Source organism: Panthera uncia, assembly GCF_023721935.1.
Source record: "Panthera uncia isolate 11264 chromosome A1 unlocalized genomic scaffold, Puncia_PCG_1.0 HiC_scaffold_16, whole genome shotgun sequence".
NCBI classification, from domain to species: domain Eukaryota; kingdom Metazoa; phylum Chordata; class Mammalia; order Carnivora; family Felidae; genus Panthera; species Panthera uncia.
The window spans coordinates 79760495-79785308 of NW_026057576.1; the positions used below are offsets into that span (position 1 = coordinate 79760495).

Sequence of the window (24814 nt, forward strand, 5' to 3'; positions counted from 1 at the left end):
CCACCTGAAACACCTCCAGCCTGTGAGGCATCCCTTGCTGGTGGGTAACCTGCAACTGTGTCCAGCGACCCAGCATCTGTCCCTTGGGAAAGGTCACAGTTCACCCCGGCGTCTCCCCTCGACACGTGAATGTGGTGCCTCATATCCATCATGAGAAGGCCAGTGGGGGCCATGGGAGGTTGCTCAGCTCACAAAAGCAGGGCCTAGGGCGGAAGGAGGGTGGCTGCACGTTGTACATGCTGTCTCATCACGAGACAACTTCCTACAGTTTCCAAAATAGTTAACTGATTCATTAGTACCCACTTCCCACCATCAGGGCCTGTGCCACGGAGATAAAACCATGAAATGACCCAGAAAAACGCTACAGAATTCAAAACAACATGCCAAATAACTTCACCATGCACCTAGCAGGCAGCAAGGCCTGCTGTTTCTAGCTTCTTCCATAGCACATGCAGCCTCGTAAGAGTTGTTCTAACTACTCTAAATGTTTCATAAACTAGCCTAGAACTCAGGAAAACCTCCCATTTCCTACTGCACCCGCAGGGAAAACACGGCCTCCTAACGACGTTCCGACAGGCACAACTGTTCCTGCAAAACTACATTTAAGGGTGAGATTACGATTCTTGGTTAATATTTTACGTTTAAGTCACAAGCAGCTGCTTAAGGAAGATGCACAGAATGGATGGTGTTGGAAGCAGCCTGCGGTAAAGCTGGAGCTGGAGACACCTCTGGGTCCCCTTGGAGGGCAACCTGATGGGACAACCGGGCCCCAAGGCCTGTGGGGCGGGGCAGGTAATGCAGCTGAGCCCACAGAGCCAGGAGCTCGGGGACCAGACCCCAGGTGCCCGCCACCAACTCGTGCTCTCCCAGCCTAGCCCTCTGCACAGCCACGTGCTGGACGAGACAGGGACAGGCACTCAGGCCCAGCACATCACCACCACTGTCACGCAACCCTCTTAGGAACCCTAGGAAACAGCCATTATTAACCTCTTTTTACAGACACAGAGAGGTTAAGTGACTTGCCAACGATCACACAGCAGGTAAGGTGCAGAGCCAAGAATGCCACCAGCTGTGTGGCCACATTGTCCCTCAGCTGCCCTTCTGGTCCACACCCTAGACCCTCAGGCCATATCAGTTTGGTACACGCTGCAGGGGTCTTTCCATCTGGCCAGCATGAGATCTGTCTATGCCCTGCCCCCAAGTGTGACTGAGGCACTTCAAGGCCACACTCCTGGGGAAGCAAAGAGCTAGTCAGACACAGCCTTGGTGTTCACAGGGATCCAACATGATGCCCCCAAAAGTCCCCCCTCCCCACCCAGTGCTGATGTGCTTGGGGTGAGCACCCTATGTGCTGTCAGGGGCGAGCTGTGTGGGTGCCCCCCTCTCCCCTCCCAGCCATGACAGACAAACACCGCCAAACATGGCCAAATGTCCCCTGGGATGCAAAACTGCCCAGGTTTAAAACCACGGCATTAAAGGACAAGCTGTGTGTCTGGACACGCTCCTGGAGACCAGCGCTGCCTAGGACCAGATGTGGGTGAGCCTAGGATACCTCTTGCAGAGGTGGGGTGGAGACGATGGTGGCCCGTATGTAGGTCCAGCCCCCACCCTCTCAAGGAAGGGGCAAGGTTCACTAGTTCCCCAAGAACAAACAATCTAAGAAAACCTCACAGGCCCCCTCTCCGTTGGGTTTTCCACTCTGCTTTCACAGGATCGGTGACTCTGAGTAGTGTTTACTAAAAACCCAGGAAGCTAGGGGGCTGGGGCCTTCCCACTGTGCTGTCACTCAAGGCCTAGAGGCCGAGGTTGGAAAACCCCAGGATCAGGAGGACCTCCCAGAAAGGGGTGAGCCTGCTGTTCCCACATTTCCCCAGTTGGGAGCCTCAGCTCTGGAGCAGCTGAATGACTGCTTTCTTCCTCTTGCTCCCGTGCCCTCCCAGCAAGGACCCTGCAAACTACAGAGGGGTCTGGAGAGGAAAAAGAAACAAACGACCCAAATCTGTGTGTTTGGGTACAGCCTGCTGCCTGCAGGCCTCTGCTGTGCCACACGGTTCTGCCCTGTCCTACGGGCCCTATTTTAGCTGAAGACGGTTTGCAACTCTGAGATGCACATGTGTAAACACAAACGTAGGAAACACTGTCCAGTCTCCAGGCCCGTCCCTAGCCCTCCCTGCTTCTGCTCCCCACTGCATGTCACTGCACCCCGTCTCAGGGAGTCCACGAAGCCTCCGTTACAAGACAGGGCGCTGTCACATCCTGCCAAGGAAGGGGAAGCAAATCTTCAGAGCTTCAAATGGGGGGAAGATTGCACTTGAGAACAGATAAGCCCTTAGAGAAGGTAAAACACTGACTTGATTTTTAATTTATTTTTAAAGATAAAATAAATGCTATTCTTATTCAATGTGGCCCGTTTGCATAATGACAATCCCGCATACATAGTTTCTGTCATTTCTAAGGGTTCTCTAGCTTTGGGAAGTACGCTGTCAGCATATGTAGTGTGCACACCCAAGTATCTGTGCCCCAGAGAAGTGGCAGGTCAGACCTGTCCAGTCTTCTTAGCACAAGGGAGAGCTCGCCTCCCCAAGACCTGAACATTCTCCACTCACTATCACTCATAAATATGAGACTACTTATCCTTCAGTCTATACAACTTGGAAGGCAAGGCCTATATTTTCTCTGCATCCTGTGAAATCCCCAGTGTATATGGCTCCATAGTCCCATATGATGGTAGCAGCCAACTACCATGGGACAGTCGGAAACGTCAGACCCCCTGGGTTGGCTTTGGTTAATGGTCGACCTGTGTAATTCAGAATCAACGCCTAAGCAACCCATGAGCAGTTTACAGCAGGACAAAATCTGAAAACTAACTTTTCCCCAACTAGCATTTGTGATTAATACATCAAGTCAAACTAAAAGTTGTTGGGGCACCTGGGTGGCTCAGTCAGTTGAGCGTCCGACTTCAGCTCAGGTCATGATCTCACACTCCATGAGTTCAAGCCCCGCATCAGGCTCTGTCTTGACAGCTCAGAGCCTGGAGCCCGCTTCAGATTCTGTGTCTTCCCCTCTCTCTGCCCCTCCCCTGCTCATGCTCTGTCTCTCTCTGTCTCAAAAATAAATAAAAACATTAAAATAAAAAAATAAATAAAAGTTGTTGCCATTGTCTTGCAGTGACCCAAGAAGTCCTCTGTCTGACACCTACTTCTGCATGCCACCCTTCCTGGCTGCCACCCCTCCCATCCCATCCCAACTCGTACTTACACACCCCATAGAACCCCCCAGATTAGGTGCCTACAGAGATTTCCCCCAACAGCCTGAAATCTCTTCTGGGAAAACAACGCCATCACCACCCTTAGGCCTCAGTGACACCGAACTCCAAGCTTCTGAGTGTGAGGCGGGGCTGTGGGCCCCGTGTGCTGTGCTGCCTGCCTCTCAACGCCAAGTGCCCTCGCCAGCCTGCCAGCTGCCTTCTCTACCGCCACTCGGCAGATATAGCCTACTTTTTCAAATCAGCATTCCCGAATTCACAAAACCGGCCCACAGGAGAGCTGACGCAGGCTGTGGGGACAGCAGTCCAGAGAGGCCAGGGGCGCCTTCCAGAAGGAGGAGAGACATACCATTACACTGTCACTGATCACAGTGAATAACGACCAGGGGATGAGAAGGCCCGGACACTCTGCCGGCCCCTCCTGCCCCCTCCGCCCCCCTACCCCCTTGTCCAGGAAGACAGGAAAGGGGTTCCCTGAAGAGAACACCGGGAAACACTTTAGGAAACAGTCACAAATAGAAAACCAAGATCCTGAGCGAAAACATCATGACAAGTGGTTTTTTTCTCTCCGTGTGACCCTTTATTTCCAGTCAGGACACGCATAAACACATTCTTGGGTCCAAATGCTGAGAAAGTCTTTCTCCACACGCTTGTCGCAAGCGCTCGGAGCAGGAAATGATGAACAGAGAAAGGAATGCCAGAGTCCAGATGGATGCGGCCAGCCGGGGGCTCGGGAAGCCCAGCGGCCTCCTGCCCGGGCCTCCCTCCTTTCTCAAGGCGTGCCCTGCAGCAGGCGGCTCCGACTGAAACGGTGACCCACCGGCGAGGCCTCCTCTCCCCCAGGGAGGTGTGTGCGGGCTTCCCACCAGCAAGTCGCCAGTCCCAGGGACACGAGAGCCCGTGTTCATGCCCCCACCAAGTTCCCAAGCGGAAAGAACTTCTCATCAAAACCTACAGTCGCTCAAGGACGACCTTCTCCTGGTGCCACCCGGTGCCCCACGGGAAGCAGGCCCCCCCCACCCCGACCCAGTGCCCCATAGGGAGCAGCCCTCCCAACCAGTGCCCCACAGGGAGCAGGCCCCCCCCACCCCGACCCGGTGCCCCGCAGGGAGCAGGTGCTGGAACCAACGCTGGCAGTGCCCCTTGTCACGCCTCCCTGGAATGACAACCCTCGCACTCACTTCACTACATCCCCGGAGTCCCTGGAGAGGAACTGCCACCGCGGGCAGCCAGCTGACAAACAGGCCAGAAGCAAGTAGGAGAAAAAGCCACAAGAACACCCCAGGATGTGGGTCTAAAAAGCAAAGGCTTTTGATTCAAATACAAAAAATTAAAATATCAAAAACAGAGAAAGCTCTCAAGGCAGAGAGGGGACAGGTGGGCTGTCCCAGCATGGAGGCCCCAGGTAGGCTCAGACTAGCTGTGCCCCCAAAACACACCCGCAGACCCTGGGGGGCCAGCCCAGGGAAGCCACACCAGGCAGAAGAAAAAGGACTGATTTGCTTGAGAAACAGGAACCCTTTTTAAAGGCCACACACATTACCAAGGCAGGCAAGGCTGGCTCCCTGGTGCCGTGAGTCTCAGCGAATGGGGAGGAGCCATCACAAGTTAGTGGTAGGAGCCTCCCTCACGTCTGTGCCACCACTACACTGGGCACACAGCACTGCGCTTCTACCCACAGACAAGCTCTGGGGCCCGTGTGTGTGCCCGTGTGTGTACTGTGTGCACAGGTGTGTGTGCACGTGTGTGTCTCTGTGCGTGCGCCCATGTGTGCACATGGCTGTGTGTATTCTGTGCACGCGTGTGTGCATCTGTGTGTGTGTTGTGCACACATGTGGTGGGTGCCTGTGTGTACACGTGGCTATGTGTGTGCCTGTGTGTGTGTTCTGTGCCTGTGTGTACATCTGTGTGTGTGCTGTGTACGTGTGTGTACTGTGCACACATGTGGTGTGTGCCTGTATGCAAGCATGTGTAATGTACCTACATGTATGCATGTGTGTGTGTGCTTGTGTGCATGTGTGGTATATGCCCATGTGTGTGTTCTGTGCATGTGTGTGCACATGCAAAACCATGTTCCAACAGGAGGAGGCCTCATAAGAAAGTAAAGATGGACAGCTGCCCCTCTAAGCTAAACCCTCTGCCTCATGTGGTGCAGCTCTGAGGAAAGTCCGAGAACACCTGGCCTTCCATAAGCCTGGCCAGGTCCTGGACATGCTGCATGCTGGCAGTATGTACTCTCCACATATGTACCATACGGGCAGAGTTTATTGCCCTGGAAACTCAGCCCTATAAAGTAATAAAATATCCAATTGTTTGACCCCAAGTTAAAGACTGTTTATGGCAGCCAGCCCTAGGACAGGCCAGCCTCAGCCCTGAGTGGTCTGGAATTCCCCAGTGGGGCCCTTATCCCGAAGGCCATGGGAAGACCAGGCAGGTCACAGCACCCACCCCAGACCTCAAAACAAGTAGTAGGCTTGGCCAGGCCCCCTAGGGTCTGCACACTGATGGGTTTTCTGGAACCAGCCCGTCTTCCTGGATCTCTGCTAATAGCTCTACACCACAGTCTGACCCCAGCCTTGGAAAGCCCCAGTTGAGCTGGGCCAAAATAAACAGATGCCCAGAGGCTTAGGGGCCTGGGGCTAAATTCCCCCCTGAAGTATCGGGAGTTTAACTGCCCTGCTCAACCCATCTTCCACCTGCTACGAGGCCAGGCCCTCACTGCCTGCCTCGCCCAGAGAGCTTTCCCTGCATGAGGTAAGGTGGCACCTGGAGGAGAGAGTGGGGCCGCCCTACCAGGAGCAGATGATCAGCCAGAAGCCAGAGGGCGGGAGTCAGGAGAGGCAGCGCTGCCTGGCCATGGCAGGCCTCCTTTGGAAGGAGGTCTCAGGTGTTCTAGGCAGGTCAAGACACTCAGCTGGGAAGTGGCTCAGCAGGCTCTGAGCCCCTGGCTGTCCACATGTTCATGCAAAGGGGTCGCTCTGCTGAGTGAGTCCCATAAATGCTCATTTAAAGATCCACCACGGAACAGAAGGGTTCGGGTGGGAAGGCAGATAGCTGCTGTCTGAGGAAGTAATTTGAGAACACACCCCAGAAGGCAGTTCCTCGTAAAGGAACAAAATGCCTGGGTCTGGGGCAGATGAAGTCCCTCGCAAGCCAACACGCACAGCCACAGGCTCTCTCGCTAGTGTGATCGTGGCAAAGTCACCAGCTTCTCCGAGCCTCGGAGGCAGGGGCCAGTTAAAACAGCTGTTCTGTGCTGCACAGAATCCTTACAAGATCTGACAGGGCAGTGTACTACTTTGGCAGACACGTCCACGGCTCCCTAACCAATGACTGATCTGGTGGTGTGAAAATGGACAAAATCAAACAGTCTGTTCTTGTACCTCCCAGAAGTGGATTCAGGAACAAAGAGAGAAACCACAAGAGCTAAAAAAGGAAAACGAATCTTTTTCCTCAGAAGAAAAGAAACACACGACAAAGCCACAGAGCTCTACAGGCACATGTAACAGTCCTCCAGTCCTGCATGGGCCTGATTGTGTGGCCTCTTTTAACGGACGTGACGAGAAAGCAGGAACCAGCCCTGAGTCAGTGCACAGACAAGTGGCCCACACGAGGGTCACACCTAACCAGACCCACAGTGTAACTTAGGAGACTGTGAGTCCAAAAACAAAGCTCCAGAAAGATATACACGCATAATTAACACTCTCAACTCTGTTAAGTGTCCTGAAGAATCCAGAAGCCTGAGCTCAGTCCCAGGAGACCCACAGAGGGGGAAGTTGGTTCTCAGGAAAGGCCTGGAGACTTGGTCCTGCTCCTGGTGCTAAAGGAGGCATCGACGGCACCTGCAGCTGCTGAGGAGAAAATGCTGTGGTGGGTGCACCCTGTGGTGGGTGCACAGGGGTCCAGCCAGCCTGGTCGGGAAAACACTGCCAGGCGCGGGTCTCCAGGATGAGTCACCCTGAGTCTAAGAAAGACTTAGCCACTCTGTTTACCTTTGGGTTTTATCCCATTGGTGATGAGTGGGCCAAGATAGAACAATGCTTCATATTTTGGAAATTATTCAGACAACAGGAACAGAAACAATATGAAGAGGAAAGAGCAGGCACTAGCGTCATTCCTCAACAGACAACAGTGAAGGGTACTATGGTCTGTTGTGTTTCTAGAAAAGGTTCCGATTTACAGCGTAACCCTGAGCACAGATTCCAGCCTCCTCCCAACCATTGGAGGAGCGGGCTGCCCCTCACAGTGTGGGTCAGGTGCGTGGGATGAGGCGGCATGGGTCAGGTGCGAGATGTGGCACTTACCAGCTGACTCTAGGGCCAGGATGCCGCTGTCCCCAAAAAAGGATTCAAGCTTACTCAAAAACTGAACCAGGAACGCCAAATTTCAAGATGAACAGAGCCACAGCCCCAGGGAGCCCAGCTCTGTGTACAGAAACACACCTCTGCTTTCAGATGCTCATCGAACAAGGAATCACTATCTTTGATCCCACAGTCAGCTTGATAATCCACCACTCCCAGCAAAGACTAAATACTCCAACCTAAAGCTTCCCAGATGCTGAGGCCCTGGTGGTCCCTGAGTCTGACCTGACAACCCTCTTGTGAGAACCACTTCCTGTGTTCTATCCCACAGGGCAAGCTGGGAAGCCAAGATGCGGGGCCATTCATCTCCTTATTGCTAAAGATGATCACGGGCCTGCATTTATACCAAAGCTGGAATGTGCTGACTGTTCATTCTGAACACTGCCTCACACTTAGAGAAAAGTACTGGGCCATCTGTTGTGACGAAATTCCCTTGCATCCATGTCAATTTCTCTGAGGGGCCAGGCTGACCGGAGGCCCGTCGCAAGCCAGCCCCTGCCCAGGGCTCCGACAGACTTGCCTTTGCCCCACTGTCTTGTTCACTGGTTCCCAACTTCAAGGGCAACTCCGCCCCAGACTCTCCCTCAACTCTCAGCAATCTAGGCAAGTTATTTTACCTTTCTGGGCCTTTCCTCTCCAGAAAGTTCTTTCCATTTTAAAGTTTTGATTTTTAATTTTTTTTATTTCTTTTATTTTTTTTTTTAATTTTTAATGTTTATTTATTTTTTGAGAGAGACAGAGACAGAGCAGGAGCAGGGAGGGGCACAGAGAGGGGGAGACAGAATCCGAAACAGGCTCCAGGCTCTGAGCTGTCAGCGCAGAGCCTGACGCAGGGCTCGAACTCAAACCGTGAGATCATGACCTGAGCCGAAGTCGGATGCCCAACTGACTGAGCCACCCAGGCACCCCAAAAGTTGTGATTTTTAGACTGTTCATTTGCCAATCTATATACATAAATCCACATGCCTGAGTAATAGTAACGCCCTTGATTTTCTGAAACCGATCTTTTCTTTTTCACTCACTTTCCTCTTCCACACTTCCCACCACAGGGAGCCCAGCTGATAGGCTTATGTGGAACTTTATCTCCACATCTGCACGTGCGTATCTGTGTTGTACTATTCTTCACAAGGAATATCTTGGTAGATTCTTCTGCATTTTGTTTTTCTTTCTAGTCATACCCCATGGAACTTCCTGCACGTCACATGGCCTGGCCTGGCTCTAACTCATTCTTCTGAAAGCTGAATAATATTCCATACTGTGGAAGCCCCATAATAGAATCACCCTTTGAAGCGGCATTTACTTCGTTTCCACATTGCGCTATTGTTCATTCAACAGTGGACTGTGGTGGTACGCCAGGCAGTGACCCTTCGCGTACACCCCCACCAGCTGGTCAAAGCAGTCTGTCCTGCGGTAAGCCCCTCCTCCACTGTTACAGACCCCCGTTCTGACGTCGGGGCGCAAAACACCAGACTATCAGTGAAGACTTCCTGCTCGGGCACCAGGATCTCCCCTCTTCTCTCGAGCGTCAGACCATCCAGGGGTGATCAGCACCACAAGGCAGGACGTCAGGTCCCCACAAGGCTCTCCCAGAGTCTGGAGGCCTGTCAGCACACAGCATTGGCTGTGCTGGCCGCACTCGCCAACCATGTTGTCCCCCCAGGTCCACGCAAGTCTACGCCACACGCTGACTGCACACTTCTCACCGGGCAGGTTCACACCTTTCCTGATATTGCTCACGTGCAAACACACACGTGAAAGTCCAGCTCTCTCTTCCTGACTAATCCGCCTTAATTGGAGCTAGCTCCACTCCGTCACCTAAGTTACAGGAGAGCCTCAAACTGCACTGGCAGGAACACCCAGAAAGATCGAGCAGTGAAAGTGCCTTTGCTCACACATGCTCATTAAGCGCCACAAAAACAGCCTTACTCTCCACTCTGACAAAGGAAGAAACTGAGGCAGAGAGGGTTTGGGAGATTCTGCTAAAGTCACAGAATCAGTGAGAAACACAGGTGGGACTCACTCTGGAGTCTGGGATCCCAAGTGCCCTTAGTCATACCCTCCTCTTCTAGGCTGATTCCCAGAGGCTTTTGTCCCTACAGCACCCAGGGATGCTTGTCTGTGCCCACAGTGGCCTGAACCCACCTCCAAGGTCATTAGGAAGTAGGGGATGTGCACTCACAGCCTCACTTCCAAGGGCAAATTGCAAACCTCAATTCTCCGGCATTACCAGCTAGCACTTCCGCTTGTTTCTAGCAAATACATCCATCTCCTTTCTAAACATGTGCACGTCAAGGGCGCCTGGGTGGCTCAGTCGGTTGAGCATCAGACTTTGGCTCACGTCATGATCTCAGGGTTCATGGGTTCGAGCCTGGTGTCGGACTCTGTGCTGATGGCTCGGAGCCTGGAGCCTGCTTTGGATTCTGTGGTTTCCCTCTCTCTCTGCCCCTCCCCTGCTCATGTGCTCTCTCTCTCTCTCTCTCTCGCTCCCTCTCTCAAAAATAAATAAATGCTGAAAAAAAATTTAAACGTGCACATCTATGATTAAAATATGATGTGTGATGCTCTGATTCCCCAGTGCCTTCAGGAAGGTGTGAGTGTTTACATACTCAAATGCCTCATTAGTTTCAGAGGAGCAAATCCAAACGTTCCTACCAAATGCCACCTTCCAGCCAAGTGATTCTACCTGCGGGAGCCAATGCTCTGCTCACCTGCCCGATGCCTTCTCCCAAACGTATGGGCTGCCAGTGAACCTGCTTAACGAGCCATCTCTGGATTTCTGTGCTTAAGACCCCATCGCCACAATTCCCCTCCTCTCTAATGTCTACCTCGGCAGCCTCTAGTCAATGACCACAAGTCTCAGAACAACCAGGCCGGTGTCCCTGGCTGATCACCCACAAAAGACTGTGGCCCTGTCCCCCCACCTCATGAACATCAGCTGCCTGCTGGCCCTAAAACTCAGCACTGCTCTGCTTCCCAGCACGTCACTGTACCCAACACCACTCAAGCCCAAGATCACACAGAAAGACCATAACAAGTGGTGTGGAGAACAAGAACGTCACCCAAACATGGATTTAAACCCCAGCTCTCTCTTACAGGCTAGGTGACTTTGGTTAAGTTACAGGAGTCTCCCTCAACTTCAATGTCATGGAGTTGTGAGAATTAAAACGAGTTAATACACGCAAACTAGATCCCAAAAGTCTGCAACCCTCTCCACCCCACACATATGCATGGCAAACCCACTCCTTCCCAGGTAAAACTTGGAATCGAACTAAAATCACCCTTGGCCCCTGAGCCCGGTGCTCCCCAGACATAGCCCAGAGCGGCACACTAGTCCTTAGGGTTAAAAATAGTACAGGTAGCTAGCTGAGCTCGTTTAATAGAATATCCAGGTTAATTTTAGCATCAGAGAGCTCAAGAGAATATAAATCCCTGATGCCAAGAACCATGTGTGGCCCGCACGACCCCTTCTTTCACCGTCAAACACACACGATGAAAAAGCCAACATCACTGATACCACTCCCTTATACCCACAAAATGGCTTCTCTAATTGGGGAAAACCATTTCTTCTTAGCCCTGTGAAGACACTACCACTAACAACTATTTTAAATTATCAAGCAGGACAGCACCTCATCTGACCCTTACAGGCCTCTGTGATGGGCACACTACTGCTTCCCCTGTAGGAAATCCACACTTAACAGAGCAGACCCAGAACCCTAAGCTTCCAGCCCCTGTGGTCTGGGCCTTCTTCACCACACCAAACCCCTCCTAACCAGCCATTCAGCCGAGGGAGGTGCAGGCCAGAACCCTCAGCCACCACTTCCTGTTCCCCTCTCATTTGGTCCCTGCCTGACAGACCTCCTGCTTCTGGTCCCTGGGATTATGTTTGGCGACCAGGTGCGGGGAGAGCACGAGGTTTGTGGGGCGCCCCCCGGGTCCCCAGCACCAACAGCCTGCAGGGCCACGGTTTGTGGGAGGAGCAGTCAGTTCTGATGTGCTTGCGCTGGACCCAGACCACCATCGACTTCTTGGTGGACAAGTTATAATCTTCCAGAGAAGGAACACGAGAGCACGCCCTGGGCCCGGCACAGCCCAAGAGGACCGAAGGAGAAGGAAGGGAGAGCTGGGGAACGGAGGAGAGCCCGCGGCAGGGAGCTGGCGTGAGACACAAATGCCAACACACCAAGCGGATCCAAACTGTGCCATCAAACCTGATGATGAAAACCAGTGACAGAGCACGAGGGCTCTTCTCACCCCGGAATGCAGGCTGGGATTTTTTTTTTTCAGCTTGCCAGAAAAACCTTTGTATATCCCTCTTAATTGAACACATTTATCAAGGTGATACTTTTAAAAACCAGTAGTAGCCACCATGGAAAAGGCAAAAATCACTGGGTAGTGACCGTAACACAGCACCTAAAGGAGCACCGTGTCCAAAATAACACTGCCTTGAAGAGCTCTCGTGGGTCCCTCGCACAAGCTCCGACAATCTCTGAGCAGCCTCCCTTCCAGCACGAAGGTCCTGACTCATGGAAAGTCAGAAGAGCGCACTTCCTCAAAATTACCATCTCGTAGGAAGTGCACTTGGCCTTACCCGACACGAGCCACTGGTGTAAAAACAGTCACGACTGTTACCAAAGGTGGACAAGGTCTAAGGTTTGCAAGTGTGCAGAAGAACTACCCAGAACGACTGTGACATTTAAGTTGGGGGGAGACAAGAACTCACAACAGTCACAACACAAATGCCTCACTCTGATCCGGCATTTGCAGAAGGTGGACAAGCAGGAGGAGGAGGAAAACGAGGAAGAGACTCTGCCCAGTGTCCCCAGCTTCTCAGTGATACCAAGTCCCATCACGCAATCCGAAACTACTTGAGACAAGAGGGCCAAGGCCCAGGCACCTAAAAATCTCTTCATCCTCCCAAACATGTCCTGCCTTTTTTCTCAGCAACAGGAGCAGTGATACTGCTTGTTGGTGTCAGCTTAGGAGGAATTTTCTTTCTGTCCTTTTCTGGGATCGAGGAGGTGGGCATCAACGTGGGCCAGAACAATACCGTCTTGTAAGCCCCCACCGGATGCAGCCAACAGCTATTGCCTGCATTTTGCAAATGGAAAAATGAGTCTATGGAAGGGGAGGGCACTTGCTCCGGGTCACCCAGCAGGCCAAGAGCACACAGGCATGCAGCCAGCCAGCCTGGAGACGAGGCTCCGAGATGAATGGACAGCCTGGCCAGCGTGTCCCCGAACAAGGAGGGGCGAGCGTGCATGTGACCGTGTGTATGATTCATGCACGTCTGCCCCTCCTCCAGATCAACTGTGGTGTTCCTCGTCATCTCGCGCCTTCAAGACCAGGACATTCAGGCAAGTCAGAGCCGAGACTGACCAGAGCAGACCAACAAAGGAAAGAAATCAAGAGCTCAGCACACCCCCTTCCAAGCTCAGGATCACCCTCACCACATTCTATTAACAGGTGTCCCTCAAGTTCAAGCCAGCACACCCACAGTTCACCTTCAGGGTCTCCAGCCCAGGCCCGAACTCAGAAGCACAGCCTAGGCCATTTCTGTGCTCAGACACAGGAGGCTGCCCTGCCTGTGCTAGGTGGAGGCCCCTGCTCCCTGAATGCCCCCCCCCCACTACAAAGGTGAGACACAGATGTCTCCCCCTTGCAGCCCAGCCCCCGCCCCCAAACATGGGGAGGGAGGGCCCCAAAGGGTCCCGCATGGGGGTAGACACGGCAGATGGGCCGGGTCGAGGCACTAACCTCAGCTGAGCTGGGTGTGTTTCTCTTGCTTGTTTAAAGTGGAACAGAAAGGACAGAAAGCCTCGCCAAGCAGCATCTTCAAAGCCCTTTCCTTCCACCCCAGGCCCCTCCTTGTCCGGTCCAGAGCCCACTCACGAACGTGCACCAGCAGGCTAGTGGAGATGCTCTCCTGGATCTTCAGGTGTCTCTCCTCACTCCCCTGCGTCACATACTGTGCCATTCTGGAGAGAAATCAACCTCTCTGCTCAACACACCGGTGTTCCAGAACGCTCCCAGGATGAGTCTGAGACTGGCTGTACCAGGCCTGAACCATAAAGTCCTCAGACCCACTCCTGCCTGCTGTGCCCGGAAGCCTGGCACACTCCTCCACAGACAGACCCCCACCCAGGTCCCCTCCTGCTCCCCTTGATTAAGGAAGCACCTCAAACCCTCACACAGCTCAGTGGACCCAGGAACTGATGAGGGTTCTTGGCCAAAGGACCCTGGTACAGGCACCCTCCCTGCCCCCACGTCAGCAGGAAGGTAATGCCAAATCTCTCAGTGCGAAAGTGACAGCAGATCCCAACCAAGCGAACAGGGAAATGGTTGCAGGCAGCGTAAGTCCGCTTCTCAGCCAAATATCAACAGTGTCTCAGTGACAATCCATAAACCAAAATAAAGCAGACAGGAAACAACACGCTGATTTGGGGGAGCTGGAATTCCTCAGGCAGCATCGAATGTCATCAACAACTGACACTCAGTCACTGGGCGCCTGGCTGGGTTCCCAGCGGCCCCTTTTCACATGGGAATAGAAGGGACTGTGGAGGCAAGAAGGACCTGAGGACAGGCGACACTCTGGGTCCTCGGGAACCCTCTTCAACATAAACTGCCCTCCCAGCCGCACATTTATGGCACCAACGTCTAACGGTCACTCGAGGCAAGGATCTTGTTTTGGGGGGGAGGGGAAGGGGACGTGCACATCACCCTCCCGAGATAAAATGAATCCTCCAGATAAACCCAGGAAGTCCAGATATAGCCCTCCAGCCCACTCCAGAATCCGCCTGTCATTTCCCTCCCCCAGCTCCTGGACCCAGTGACAAGGGCAGAATCCTCCCCAGTGACACAGCCTGAATGGCAGGCGCTGGTGGCCAAAAGCTTCCCCCCCCCCCGCCCCGCCCCGGCCAGTTCTCAATGGAAGGGGGGTGCTGGGGTGGCTCCCCGTCTCCCAGCCCGACGGAGCCCCGGACCGAGGGCACGCCACACACATCCGCCTACACGGACGCGCACGCCCGCACCAGTCCGCAGCCCCAGCCGGCCCCACGGCCCTGGGGGAACGCGGGGAAGGAAGTTTCTGGGTGCAGCAGCGGAGGGCAGATGCGGAACCTGAGGTCGGCGGGTCGGCCCCCGGCCATGCACGCACCCAGGGCCCCCACTCGCGCACGCTCCAGGCGGGGACGGGCCCCGTGTCCTGCACCGCACCGCCCCCCACCCCGAACCGCGCCTCCAGGGAGCCGCTTCCCCCGGAGCCGCCGCAGCCCGGCCCGTCCTCGGGGGGAGGGGACGCGCGGCGCCCCGCCGCCCCCGGCGCTCACCGATCTTGATCTTCACGCTCTGGAAGACCCGGAGCCCTTCCTCCTCCACCGCCATGCTGGGTCGCCCGCCCGGGAGCTCGCGGGGCCTCGCCGGAATTCGCGCGCCGAGCCCCGCGGAGCAGCCGGAGCCCGAGCGGCGGCGCAGTCCCCGCGCTCTGCGCCAGACCCCGCGCGCGCCGGGTCCGCGGCGCCACCGCCGCCCGGCTCCGCCCACCGGCCTGCCCAGCTCCCCATTGGTCGCGATCGCAGAGGGGCGGGGCGTGAAGGTTCCGCCCACAGCGCGACTCCAACTGCCCACTGGCTGAGGTCTAGGAGGCGGGAGCGAGACGGCTCCGCCCGCAAAACAGCCCCACCTCCACATTGGCCAAGGCTCGGAGAGGGGCGGGGTCGGTCTCTGGGAGGGATAGGAAGGGACCCCGCGGCGGTGGGGGGAAGGGGGGGCGCGGAATGGAGGGGGAACCGGGCGGGGCGAGGAGAGGAAGAGGGGGAGCTGGGAGGGGGATGAGAAACCGGCGGGGGCGTGGGGTAAAGGACTGGGCGTGGGGCGAGGGGCGCAGGATGAGAGGATGCCGGGCTGGGGGTGGGCACAGGACTGGGGGGGAGCCAGGCAGAGCATGGGGTTGGACCCTGCAGGGGCACGGGGGTGGGGGGCGGGGGGACGGGAAGAAGGGAGACCCTGAGGCTTGGGAGGGGATCATCCAGATTAATGCGCTCAAAAATCTTGAATCCTAGATGTCCCTAAATCTACAGGACCTGAAGACGTGTCCCATTTCTGCGTGTTAGACAGCGGTGCTCTCTCTGTGGTTGAAGATGATTTCAGAGACCTCTGAGACAGTAGTACACCCCGTGATCAGCCTGCAGCTCCACTCCTCCACCATGTCACCATCACCCAGCTGGAGAAGCGCCAGGCCTGAAGAAGAAGGTCCTATCTGCCAGGGAGCATCACGACCTAGGAAACATGTGCCTAGGGACTGAGAAAATCCACAGAACCGGATCCAGAGAATATTGGATTCTGGCAGGCAGGACAAGAACGTAGATCAGGTTAGAGTTTATTGATATGGGATCTTTCCATCATGATACAGGATTTGGCACCTTAGCAAGTACCCCATGCCACTAGCGTGGCCTTTGGAAGCTTATACAAAGTGGTGCCCCACACTAAGTGGAAATGCCAAACAGTCATGGCAGACAGCGGAGAAAAGCATCAAAATGCTCAGAGAAGTGGCACAGGAGAGTAAACACACTCACTAAGACCCGGAAACCTAGTTGTGAGCTAGGTTTCCTGGAAAGCCCAGAGGACACTCCATTTACAGAAAGGAGTGTGCAGATGACACCCTGAGCGGTAGCTGGCATTCTAGGACTGGTCGGGGAGTCTAGATGCTGCTACAGAGAACACTGGGCTCCCTGACAGCAGTGACCATGATCACACAGTGACAGAGGGCGAGCAGTGATGTTTAGCCACTAGAAGCAAGCCAGTTGCTATATTATACTGAGCAGCAGGACTGGAGTGGTGGCTGTGCACTCTGAACTGCAAAGAGCTACAAGATGGTCAGCTAGATGTGGTGTCAGGAGGGCACTTAGCCAGCCAGCGGGGTACTGCTCCATTCTTGCAACCAAAGGAAATCAAAGATAGGTATGAGGAGGCTGAAGGAATTTGCCCCAATAAAACCTGTGAACCAGTTCTCATCTCCAGAGCCCCCTGACTGGAGGAGAGGACTTGGCCACACATATGCATAAGCATTCCCTTAGGACTTCCCCCAATGGCAGCTGTGGCCATTTATCCAGACATTTCAAGGGCAGTTTGGCTTTGAGTCTTAATCGACATGATACCCAGTGACCCAAGATGTCATCATGCCCCTGTTAGAATAGGACTTGTGAGGTCCAGGAAATAAATGGAGGCCTGGCCCGGGGAAGACTCACAGTAGGCCCACTGGATCCAGGGACCCACCTAGTGACCATTTATTTTCTCTGGCACTGAAGGTAAAATTGGCATAGACATACGTTACAGTTGTCAGAAAACCCATATTTGTTCCTTGGTGTTGGGGCTAAGAGTCACCCCAGCAGGGAGGGCCAAGTGGGGTGCCAGGATGGAAAATAAAAACCATAACACATCCTAGGGAAGATTGGGACGAAGACTCCCCTTAAAGACCAGAAAGGTCATGTAACTCACCAGTCCCACCTATGACTCCAGACAGATTCTGGAGGGTGACAGTGGACCACACAAGCTCAAACCATGCAGTAGTCCCAATTGCAGCCACTGTACCAGAGTTGGTGCCACTGCCAGGCCACGTCAGCACAGCCTCTGGCCGTGGAGCTGACATGTCCACTCTTCTCCATCCTGAAGGAGAAAGAGAATCGGAAGCAATTTACATCATGTGGCATGGACTAATGCACACTTACAACCTGCCCCACTGCTAGGCTTCCCTGCCCTCTGTTATAAAACAGTCCAAAGAGACCTGGACCATCTGGGCAGGATTCAGAATGTTAATTGGCTCACTATATTAATGACATCATTTTAATTAGGCCAGATGAGCAAGAAGTTGGCAGTTCATTGGAGGCTTTGGTAAGACATGTGTGGTCTAAGACACATGTGCTCAGAGGACAGGAAGTAAATTTGTGAAGATTCAGGGCCTCCCCACATCAGTGAGGCAAGAGGTCCACGACTATGGGCCTCTCTTTCCCTCTACAAACCACAGAGACCAGCACAGCATACTTCCAGGATCCCTTCCTTAACAAAGCCCGGCATCCACAGAACTGTGCAAGTACCCTGTCTTCTCAAAACTGTGTTCTGCACAAAGGACTTGATCGCTAGTTTTCCAAATTAAACTCAGTTCCCTTAGAGCTTATGATGATAAGAAACAGGAAAATATTGGGGGATTAAAGGAAAAGATGAGACTTTGTTGAAAGTATCTATAATCTCTTTTGTTTATTACTCACTGTTAAATTTTTCCCTCTTTGATAGAACCCTCTTTTGTGACACTCCGCAAAAAAATATTTCTTGAAAAGTATCAGTCTATCAACAGGTATTTATGAATTGCTAAGACAGCATAATTAGACCATTTATTAATCATATCTGATCAATAGACTTTCAAAGTGGCATAAAATAAGTGACTAGTATATAATAGAAAAATTTTTACTATTTTTAAAGGTTTTTATTTATTTTTGAGAGAGACAGAGCACAAGCAAGGGAGGGGCAGAGAGAGAGGAAGACACAGAACCAGAAGCAGGCTCCAGGCTGTGAGCTGTCAGCACAGAGCCCGATGCAGGGCTTGAACCCATGAACAGCAAGCTCATGACCTGAGCCAAAGTCAGACACTTAACAGACCAAGCCACCCAGGCGCCCCTAGAATAATTTTTAAAGGGTCCAAAAAAAGTAATGAAGGAAGAAGCTGTTGTATCAAACATCTACAGTGAAAACAGCTACTGCAAAGAGTTCACAGCTCTGCTTCCTGGTTTTCAAGGTGAAAACAGAAATATGGAAATATGGCATTTTATACAAGTTCTATTATTTAATACACAGAAGTGTATTAGTTTTCCAGAAAAGGCTATTTTAACCAACTAAGCAATGTAAGGAATTGTTTTCATAAGGGACATTCAGCACCTTGGGGAAGGATACTTTCAATCTCAAATGACTAAGTAACCTTTGCAACATGCTCACTTCAACACCTGGCTCAGAGTAAAAACTCAACTGGTATTTGTTGGGTAAATGTACTGGAATCTCCTATTGTCTCACAAAAACTTTAGGAACATGATGTTAACTCATGGCTTTCTGAGAAGATTCATCCAGCTCTTGGGAGTTAAGGAGCTCAGCTCCCTCATGGCCCAAGTGTCTATGAGACATGACACCACACACCTTTGGATGATGATGTTTGGGCCACACAGAGCACAGAGGCGTGCGGGGACACATCTACACTCAGGTTCCTTGTGGACACTCGAAGCCCAGATGTGCTGCTGGTAGAAAGGAGGCCCTGTGCTCCGGACGCAAGTGGACCAAGAGGCCACACCGGAGGCCTTGGTGGTGCATAGCCAAAGCTCTTCCGGGCAGCATGAGGGGCCACACTGCCTACCCTGCTCACGCCTCAACAAGCAACTGTGTGCCTGATGAGGGGAGGGAAGGGATGTCACATCTGTCTGGGAGCTGGGAAAACCCACTGGGATATTTTTCAGGCTCTCCTCCTGCTGTGGCAAATGAGAGGCCTCATTTTGAAACTCAGAGATAGACAGAGGCAGCCTGGATCCCTAAGTCACTACTGGAGGGCCACTGGGATCTGCGGCTGTGAAAGCGACAAGTGTGAAAGTTCCCTCAGGTAAAGCCGGTAAGATCTGGGAATCACGTAGCCCAAGCCTGTCCTACCCTTGCTAATAAAAACCTTAATGAAGCGTGTATGGTAAAATCCACAGCACAGGAAGCACCAGATGTTGGTGAGGATGCGGAGAAAGGGCATCCCTCCTCCACAGCTGGTGGGAATGCAAACCGGTGCAGTCACTCTGGAAAACAGTATGCAGCGTCCTCAAAAAGTTAAAACTAGAACTACCCTGTGATCCAATAGTCGCACTACTGGGTATTTGCCCAAAGAATGCAAAAACACTAATTCAAAGGATACATGCACTGGATGTTTATAGCAGTGCTATCTACAGTAACCAAATTACAGAAACAGCCCAAGTGTCCACTGACTGATGAATAGAGAAAGAAAATGTAGCATACCTATCTATCTATCTATCTATCTATACGCACGATGGAATATTACTCAGCCATAAAAAGGAATGAGATCTTGCCATTTGCAATGACATGGATAGAGCTAGAGGGCATTATGCTAAGTGAAATAAGTCATTCAGAGAGACAAATATCATATGACTTCACTCATATGTGGAATTTAAGAAACAAAACAAATGAGTGAAGGGAAAAGAGAGAGAGAGATAAACCCAGAAACAGACTCTTTTTTTTTTTTTTAACATTTATTTGTTTTTGAAAGAAAGAGACAGAGACAGAGCATAAGCAGGGGAGGGGCAGAGAGAGAGGGAGACACAAAGTCCAAAGCAAGCTCCAGGCTCTGAGCTGTCAGCTCAGAATCCGATGCGGGGCTTAAACCCATGAACCACGAGATCATGGACTGAGCCGAAGTCAGATGCTTAACCGACTGAGCCCCCAGGGACCCCCAAGAAACAGACTCTTAACTCTAGAGAATGAACTGAAGGTCACCAGAGGGGAGGTGGTGGTGGCGGCGGGGGGGTGGTATGGGTGAGATAGGTGATGGGCGTTAAGGGGTACACCTGTTGTGATGTACAGAAGTGTTGAATCACCATATTGTACACCTGAAAATAGTATTACACTGTATGTTAACTAAAATCTAAATAACGGGGCGCCTGGGTGGCGCAGTCGGTTGAGCGTCCGACTTCAGCCAGGTCACGATCTCGCGGTCCGTGAGTTCGAGCCCCGCGTCAGGCTCTGGGCTGAGTTCGAGCCCCGCGTCAGGCTCTGGGCTGATGGCTTGGAGCCTGGAGCCTGTTTCCGATTCTGTGTCTCCCTCTCTCTCTGCCCCTCCCCCGTTCATGCTCTGTCTCTCTCTGTCCCAAAAATAAATAAAAAATAAATAAATAAATAAAAAATAAAAAATAAAAAATAAAAAATAAAAAATAAAATAAATAAATAAAAAATAAAATCTAAATAACAACTTAAAAAATAAAGTTTACATGGTATGCTATTTTATTAATACCAATGCAATAGTAATCAATATCAATTCAATCATCTGTGAATTTGAGTTAATAATAAAATACAACCCCAGATGTCCAGTGGATTTACCCATTAAATAGATTTGTGTAATGTCTTGATTGCTTATTATGAAAATATTTGCTCAAAATAACTTTTTATCATAATAAAGTTTAATTTGCTATTTTTGACCGAATTAGTCAAATATCAAAGTACTTTTTGAAGACACCCCCTGAAATCAGCAATTAATTAGACTCCAAATCTTGTCTCATTAGCTATGGCAGGAATATATGTATTTTTTTCCTTTTAAAATCTCCATCAAATTACCCCAGAAAAAGTTAAAAGGAGGAGGGCCCCTAATTCACACCATTTGGGATGGGCATGTGCTGTTAAGACCATCGTGACTCTCAGTATTCAACAGAATCACAGCGCAAGCTCCACAGGAGAGAGAGCCCAGAACTCTAGAAAACCCTCTGTCTGCCCCACAGGTGCTTCCTGCAGGGATCCAGACACAGAGGCCAAACACAAGTGCACCAGCAAGTCCTACCCTGTTCCTCAACACCGTTACAACCCGGCAAATCAATTCATCAGCTGCCAGGAAGACCTGTTCCTTCTGTAAAACGTTAGACCCAACATAACAGTAAAAACTTTCAAAGGGTAAAAATGTATGTGTGTGCCCATCATTACAACACAAGTGTTTTTATTTCTCTTTATTTCCTTCAAGGTTTTATTAGTATTTATATGCATATAACTTGTTTAAATGCACATCTCTTGTGTTTAGCAGTTCATTTATTTAGCAAACCTTTATTGAGCACCTAGCACGTGTCCAGAACCTGCCAGGCCCTGCGGGAACACCAGAAAACAACACACACCCCTAACCTCAGGGCCTTTGAACTTCCTGTGTAGTGACTACCACTGACAGCTTTCCCTCTGGCTGCACTTAGTTCAGTTTGGAACAATATGGAAAAAAAGAGAAACAGAGGAGAAAATCCTAGAAGTAGGCACAGTCTCTGAGGTGTAGACACAACAGCAGCACTGCACAGAAAACTCGGAAAACTACCTTTGAAGCTGTGGTGGGGGGTCTGGGAACCAAAGAGCCCCCTTGGGACAGCCCCGCCCCAGGCACTGCCCTTCTGCCTCCAAGGCACCAAAGGGAATGGATGGTCGCAACTGCTGAGAAGGAGATCTGCCAGAGTGCGTGTCATGGGAGGCCAGTGACCACAGAGAGGAAGAAAGATGAAGCCGGGGGCTCGGGAACAGACGCGGTCTCTGTGGGCATGGGGACATTTCATTTACCTTTGGGCACAATGTGAGGGACTAACACTGCTTCTCCACATCTATGGACTATGACAGGCCACTGATTTTCTATTCCTGCCAAATAATGCGATGTGAACATAACCGTTCCCCACGGTGATCTCCAAGTGTGTTTGTAAAGTGGGCATAACAGCACCAGTGCACAGGGCTCTGGGACCACCAGTGGCATGGGGGGGATGGGACCACAGTCAAGCCAGACACCGCCAGTTCCTGGTGGCTTTTTCATCGTTACTCCCTGCGGGCAAGGGTGGGGCTCTTTCCTCCCTGCCCTGCTGATGCTGCAAACCCCCTGAGCACCTGGTAGACGCCAGCTGCCCCCCAACCACGGCAGGAGCCGGTGAGAAGCACAATTCAGCTTTCGTTCTGGGGTCTCAGGATATGGGTCCCTGTGGGTTTCCTCAGCAGGATGTCAGCTGCCCCTCTAGGCCCCCACCCCCTTCTGAGCACAGAGCAAGAGCCCTCTGCCCTCCTCTGGGGTGTGCTTGAGGCTAGTGTAGAGGGTGGCTTCTGGCGACCAGAGGTGATGGTGAGCTCACGTTCCTCTGCAGGAAGAAAACCTCATTCCAAAGACATGCACACAAAGCCTATGTGTGATAGGCAGAACCCAGAAACAACCTCCAACCTGTCCCCCGACGGGGAGGACGCTGAACAAGCTCAACTTAGCAACAACAAGGAACAAACTGCTGATACAAATGACAACCTGGGTGGACCTCAAGGCTCCGAGGAGAGCCTGTCACACACACCCTACAATTTCACTTACAGCACTGTTCAGGGACAAGCTGCAGAGATGGAGAACAGACAACGGGAGGAGGGACCCTGTGGGACAGAAAGGATCTGTGTCTTGTCAGCCTTGGTGGCCACGGGAATCTGCACATGTGCTGGAATCACGCAGATCTGCACGCACACGAGTGCATGTACAGCGTGCCCTCTGTGCACAGCAGGTGCATGGGACCATGCAGTCTTCTGGCTGGGGCCTTATATGCAGTCACTGCCATCCTAGAAGGTGTCACCGCTGGACTGGTGGTGAAGAGTACACAGGATCTTTGCCTTGCTGTCTACAATGCATGTGAATCTACAGGTATCTCAAAATTAAAAAAAAAAAACAAAAAACTGAGGAAAGACAATATGGCAGTAGATACCAACGTGTCGACCGTCCCCTAGGGCTCCTGCTACAGCCCCACCTGGGCTTACATCCTCTCCTGCAGGGAGGCTGATCTCGGGCTACCCACAGGAAGGGTGTGACCTCATGTTTACCACCTGCACCTGAGGAAACTGTGCCCTCCTTGTCAAGAGGGGACAATCCTCGCTTGCAGATGCTGCCATCTGGCGTGACCTCAGGACACCCGATCCCATCTGAAGACAAACATGGTTCCCGCTGGATCCCTTCCTTTTCCAGAATTTCCTTCATCTCTCAGAGGCTCGTTTGCCCTGCCTGCCATGGAGGGACAGGCCGACGTTCAGAAGCTCAACCGCCCCAGTCCCTCTCTTACACTGATGGATGGGGTGGCCCTCCTGGGAGTCACTCTCAGACCAACATTGATGGCAAGGCAGCCAGAGGTCCCAATTCCAGAAATGCCCAAACTTCTTATTAAAAGTAAGTAAATACATATCAGGTCAAGACCTGATGTACTCACAGAAACTTTATGAGACAATACCTATTGTGACCAGACATAATGTCTTCTACAATTTTACATTCTATTCCAGATTCAGTGAAACTAATCTTGTTTATTTGATTTTTAATTGATTTCAGGATCCTCAATTAGGCAGTGAGCCACTGGCGTGCTACAGATACCAGTTCACAAGATCCAACCGTTAAATTTTCAACAGTTTTGCCAGCTGGTTGTTGAACAGAATCATTATTAAAAATGAAATTATGGGGCACCTGGGGGGCCCAGACGTTTAAGCATCTGACTTCAGCTCGGGTCATGATCTCCCAGTTCGTGAGTTCAAGCCCCTCATCAGGCTCTGTGCTGACAGCTCAGAGCCCACTTCAGATCCTCTGTCTCCCTCTCTCTCTGCTCCTCCCCTACTCACGTTCTCTCTCTCTCTCAAAGATAAAACAACATTTTTAAGAAATGAAATTATGTAGGGCACATGGTAGCTCAGTCAGTGAAACAACTCTTGATTTTGGCTCAGGTCGTGATCTCGCGGTTTGCTTAGGGGGTCGAGCCCCAACAACAGGCTGGGCACTGACAGCGCAGAGCCTGCCTGGGGTTCTCTTCCTCTCACTTGTGCTCTCTCTCTCAAAAATAAATAAACACTTTGAAAAAGTTAAATTAGGTTATAAAATTACACGCACCGTGCTCTGGAGGCTGCGAATGCCTGTTATGTGGTGGAAATACTACCGGATGGCAGCTGTTTGCACGTCTTCCCACCATGGAACGTTTGCGCCGTGGAAATTGGCAAACGCTACACACTCCCCCCCTTTCATTTCCAGCGGGATGTCAGGCACTTACCAGCACACGGGTGCTGTGAAGCTCGGTCTGAAAGCCTCCCCTCCCCACACCGCTAGCTGGCTTCCTCCCCTCCCATTCCACCTCATGCTTGATGGTGAAGAGACTTAAGGAAGGTTGCAGGAGTGGCTGGGCCGGGACCAACGAGTGTCCGAGCAGGAGGGGTGCCCTCTCTGTTCACTCTAGGTCCAGTGCTGTACCCAAAAGTCCTGCCTCTCCTCTGTTCCCCCACATTGCAGGTGAGGGTGCCGGCATGCAGCTGGGCTGTGAGGCTCCAGGGCTGGAAGCGGAACCTTCTCCCATCCAGGGCTGATTGCCCCTCTGGAGCTGTGGGCGTGGAGGGTGGGGAGTAGGTGCCAGGACCGGCGGGCAGCCAGACACTGGTCTTCTTG

The 24814-nt window shown here is 52.1% G+C and overlaps 1 protein-coding gene and 1 long non-coding RNA gene across 2 annotated transcripts in view; one reads left to right on the top strand and one right to left on the bottom strand.

The window, feature by feature from the left end:
* The window catches only part of RASA3 (RAS p21 protein activator 3), a 119391-nt gene extending 104285 nt beyond the window's left edge, over positions 1-15106 (bottom strand). Inside the window, exon 1 of the mRNA XM_049647293.1 lies at positions 14952-15106. Coding sequence (XP_049503250.1) covers positions 14952-15006 — 55 coding nt within the window. The 5' untranslated portion in view covers positions 15007-15106. The remainder of the gene's footprint in view (positions 1-14951) is intronic.
* Positions 15107-15188: 82 nt separating this feature from the next.
* On the top strand, positions 15189-21325 carry LOC125933990 (uncharacterized). Its single transcript, XR_007461175.1, has 4 exons — positions 15189-15337; positions 15684-15992; positions 19116-19255; positions 21144-21325. It is a non-coding gene; the product is annotated as an uncharacterized LOC125933990 (long non-coding RNA).
* Positions 21326-24814: the final 3489 nt, after the last annotated feature.